Here is a 5,000-nt window from a genome sequence, read left to right as displayed (position 1 = left end):
CACACACACACACACACACTCTCACACACATACACACACACTCACTCACTCATTCACTCACTCACTCTCACTCACACTCGCACACACACACTCACTCACTCACTCACTCACTCACTCACTCTCACTCTCACACACACACACACACTCACTCACTCACTCATTCACTCACTCTCTCACTCACACACTCACTCACTCACTCACACACTCACACTCACTCACTCACTCTCACACTCACTCACTCACTGACTCACTCACTCACTCACTCACTCACTCACTCACTCACACACTCACTCACACAATCACACACTCACACACTCACACACTCACTCACACACTCACACACTCACACCACCAAAAAAGCACAGATCCAGACCCATGATCATATCGGAGTCATCAGAATAAACTATGGACTGTGAAAATGAGTGAGAGGGTAAGTGAGTGAGTACTGGTGTAAACTGGGTGAATAAGAGAGTTATGTGTACAATACATATAGTGTGTTTATTTCAAGACTGTAATCTAAGTGAGATAGAATGAGTGAGAAATTGAGTGAGGGAGTGTGTGTATGTGTGTGTGTTTAAACATGGATTTGTGTGTGATTGTTCTCTTCTGTTTTGTTTGTCTGCATGAACTCTGGCTACCTGGTAATGAGTCACTGGTTGTTCCCCACACACACACACACACACACATACTCACGTGAGCGGAGTTCTCCTGGGGTCAGAGCGTGGTGGTAATGTGATCTGCACACAGGAATAACTGAGTAGCCATCTCAAACACACTCCCCAAAACCATTCATATCAATTAAACTGTCCAGATGAAGGGAGAAAGAGCACCAGTAACTGAGCGTGCATGTGTGTGTTCGTGTGTGTGTGAGTGTGTGTTTGTGTATGTGTGTGTGAGAGAGTGAGCAGCTGTGTGCGTGCGTGTGTGTGTGTGTATATTTGTGTGTGAGAGAGTGAGAGATTGTGTGTGTGTGTGTGTGTGTGTTCGTGTGTATGTGTGAGAGAGTGAGAGGTTGTGTGCATGCATGTGTTTGTGCGTGTGCATGTGTGTGTAAGTTTGTATGTATGTGTGTGTGTGTGTGTATGTGTATGTGTGAGAGAGTGAGAGGTTGTGTGCATATGTTTGTGTGTGTGTATGTGTGTGTAAATGTGAAGGTGTGTAGTGTGTGTGTGTGTGTGTGTGTATGAGAGAAAGTGAGAGGTTGTGTGCTTGCATGCATGCATGCGTGCGTATGTGTGTGTGTGTGTGTGTGTGTGTGTGTGTGTGCATGAGTGTGTGAGAGAGTAAGAGGGTGTGTGCGTGCATGCGCGTGCGTGTCTTTGTGTGTGTGAGTACCCGTGTTTGTGTGCGCATGTGAGCGTGTGTGTGTGCGTGCGTGTGTGTGTGTGTGTGTGTGTGTGTGTGTGTGTGTGTGTGTGTGTGTGTGTGTGTGTGGGGATGGGGAAACCCATCAGCTGGCAGATGTGAGCGCTCATTTGGATTATTCCATTTATCAGCGGCAAAGCGGTGCAGGAAGTCCACTCATCATTCGGTTATGATGGCGGGTGCGGACACACTGGCGTCCAGTCATAACCGCGCAGCACCGGGCCCGAGCGGTCCTCGGGGTCACCACTAAAAGCCCAGATCAGGTGTCTCCAATTCATCTTGTTTAAGCACTCAGATTGGCGCAGGACAATATTATTTAATGTGCATTCCTCATTCCTGCCCACCACTCCCAGATCAACCCCCACACACTCAGGTCATTAGTGTAGCTTTTTGATGTTGTGGTCATTCATCACACCACATTGTAGGAATGACTTTATGTGTGTGTGTGTGTGTATGTGACTTTATGTGTGTGTAAGGTTGATACCAAAAGGGCATTAATTGCTGTCATCATTACTTGTGTTGAGGAAAAACAAATGCTGCAACCCTCCACATATCTCTTTCTCTCTCTCTCTCTCTCTCTCTCTCTCTTTCACACACACACACACACACACACACACACACACGGTATGCGTGTGATATTTTCTTTATTAAAGTAATTGTCACTGTGCTCATATATGTCCACAGACACACACTTGTATGAACAACAAACAAACCCACTCTCTGATGGCATGCAAACACATATGGACAACCACAAGATGGTCCACTCGTATACCATTACTCTCTGCATCTAGGATGAAACCTGGCTCTGGGGAGAGGCACTCTCAGCTGCCACTGCATCACACCTGTCAGCACCACCTCTCAGCCGCAGCCTCAGGTGGAAAGGACTCAGTAAGCAAGTGGATGTCTCACACAGAGGGGCTGGAGCTGAGAGCGGCTTTTACCTACGGCCAAAAATGTGTACGCAGAATATAGAGCGTAGCATTTTCTGGTCAAAAAGGGGCATTATAAAAACCCACAGATCTGGAGGGACCTAATTCACCCACCAATCACACGCACGCACGCATGCACACACACATACACACACACACACACACACACACACACACACCTGTGTCTCATACACATAACAGGAAAGCGTTAGAGCAGTGAAGCCACTGAGGCCCAAGCCCGTTGGAAAACCAGTTGTGCTTAGATCTCTAAGAGCTCTAGAGTAACCACTAGCAAGTCTGGGGGGTTAGATGGATGGATCCCGAAGACTGATCCTAGCTACAGTAAGTGCTATCTACACATCTTTAGAGACCTGCCATTTCAAAAGACTGAGGATGCAACTGAGGCCTGTAAACTCTGATATGATTTCAGTTCCTACCGGCTCCAGAACCCATATTTCTAGCCGCTGACATTTAACACCCGCTTGCCCTTCTACTGTTTATTATTCAAAACACACAAGTGTGGAGTCCATTCTAAACATAGAGCTCAGCAGCTGATGAACAGAGGCGCATGCGCGCGCGCACACACACACACACACACACACACACACACACACACACACATACACTCACACACACACACACATACACTCACACACACACACACACTCTCACACACACACACACACACAAATACACTCTCACACACACACACACACACTGTACACACACTGCAGCAGTGGAGCGATGCTGGCAGGGGAACACTGACATGAGGCAGGCCTGAGTCGTTTCCTGCGCTGGGCTGCTGCTGCTGCCTCCACTGCGCGCTAATAAAAACCAAATGGCCGTCCAGCACCACTGCCAGCGGGACGCGGCCTCGGCCTCAGCAGCACTCCGCTCTGGAGCCTCCAGCCTCCAGCCAAGCTCCCAATCACGAGGGAGTACATAAATACTCAAGGACAGACAGATGAAGATAAACTCTCTCACACGCACACACACACAGAGAGAGAGAGACAGAAAGAGAGAAAGAGAGAGAAAGAGAGAGAGAGAGAGAGAGAGAGAGAGAGAATCTAAATTACAATGTTATTTGGCCCTAAAACGCGAATACACAATAGCTACTTACCTGAGTACACTGAAAGACCCAAAACTCAGGAAAACCATGACTATGTACAGACTCAGTGAGCACAGTCTCTCCATTGAAAAAGGCAGACACAGGCAGACCTGGCTGCCCAGAGAGGAGAGGCTATGCTCACACTGCAGCTTGTGGGCTGTGGAGACAGAGCTCCACTTCTTAACAGAATGCCCAAAATATGAGGAAATACAGACATTATTTTTCAATAAATTAAATTCAACCCTCCCTGAATTCCAAACCTGGACAAAAGAGGCTAAATTGCCTTACATCCTCGGAGAGAATGAGGATGTGGTCATTCTGGCTGCAACATTTGTAGCAGCCTGCCACAACCTGAGGGACAGCCAGTGAGGCCACAACCACCAACAATGTTATATATATAATATATTTGTTCTTATTATTAGAATTGTTGTCTTACTTTTATGTCTTCTATGTCTACTTGTATGTCCTCTTATATGTGAATTCCACAATTCTGTTAAGTATGTATTTATTTATTTATTTATTTTTTTCCTCTTTACCTCTTCTGTGTACATGTAATTGAGCTTTGGCAATAATGTTCATGCAATGTTCATGCCAATAAAGCTTTCTTGAATTGAATTGAATTGAATTGAGAGAGAGAGAGAGGTGGGCTGCAAACAAAAATGGCAGCCGTTATTAGACCAAATGCTGTTACGTGACAAAATAATTTAACTTGCTGCCTGGCCATACTCTGGCTAAGTCAAGCTTGCTGTCTGACCAGCGTCTGACGAACTACTGCAGTTAAATCAGAGGTCCTACGGAAAGCTGCTGCTCATAAAGTGGTATGCAGGCAGCTGGCCGCACCAGGCGGATGACATAGAATATTCCAGAATACAATGTAATTACTTTCAATGGAGGTGTGCACACTAGTGACATTGACTGACAGCAGCAGCCCTGACAGACGCACAGCTGGTTTCAGAAGCTGTCAGCACCCCTGCTCTCCACTCATCAGCTTTTCCACCAACTCTGATGCTCAACCCAGAACGAGCCGTCACCACACCGAGCACAACCCTGGCACTCATGCCAATGCACCCATGCTTTGAAATGTACAATGTGAGCCACAAACAACTAGTGAACAGGTTGTCCTATGCACTCTATAGTTATTTTCCTCTCCCCAGATGTCCCCCATCTCAGCCTGCCTCTCTCTCTCTCAGACACACACATCCACATACCCTGTGTTCTGTCTGCATCTCTCTGTTCTCACCTGACACATGGTCAACAACTGAATCATGGTGTTTTAGTGCGCTGCCGACACTCAATAGTCACACGCGACAAACAAACAAACAAACAAACAAACACACACACACACACACACACACACACACACACACACACACACACACACACACACACACACACACACACACACACACACACACACACACACACACACACACACACACACACACACACACACACACTAAGCAAACGTACACACATTACACAAACATACAGAAACATATATACATCCTACCGTAGTCTGTTATCTTGCAGGACACCAGGTAGAGCTCTTTAAGTCTTCTGCCTTCTTTCGCAATGATCTCCACACATCTGGAAAGGAG

The 5,000-nt window shown here is 46.6% G+C and overlaps 1 protein-coding gene across 1 annotated transcript in view; it reads right to left on the bottom strand.

The window, feature by feature from the left end:
• The window catches only part of fbxl17 (F-box and leucine-rich repeat protein 17), a 203,665-nt gene that overhangs the window by 61,774 nt on the left and 136,891 nt on the right, over positions 1–5,000 (bottom strand). Inside the window, exon 8 of the mRNA XM_076270375.1 lies at positions 4,913–4,989. Coding sequence (XP_076126490.1) covers positions 4,913–4,989 — 77 coding nt within the window. The remainder of the gene's footprint in view (positions 1–4,912; positions 4,990–5,000) is intronic.

The sequence above is a fragment of the Alosa pseudoharengus genome, unplaced genomic scaffold (genome assembly GCF_046254945.1).
Source record: "Alosa pseudoharengus isolate Yale_2024_CS ecotype anadromous, Long Island Sound unplaced genomic scaffold, YU_APseudo_1.1 YU_APseudo_1.1_scf_6, whole genome shotgun sequence".
Taxonomy (NCBI): domain Eukaryota; kingdom Metazoa; phylum Chordata; class Actinopteri; order Clupeiformes; family Clupeidae; genus Alosa; species Alosa pseudoharengus.
The sequence above is the reverse complement of the archived record's forward strand: the minus strand, read 5'-3'. Positions and strand labels throughout refer to the sequence as shown.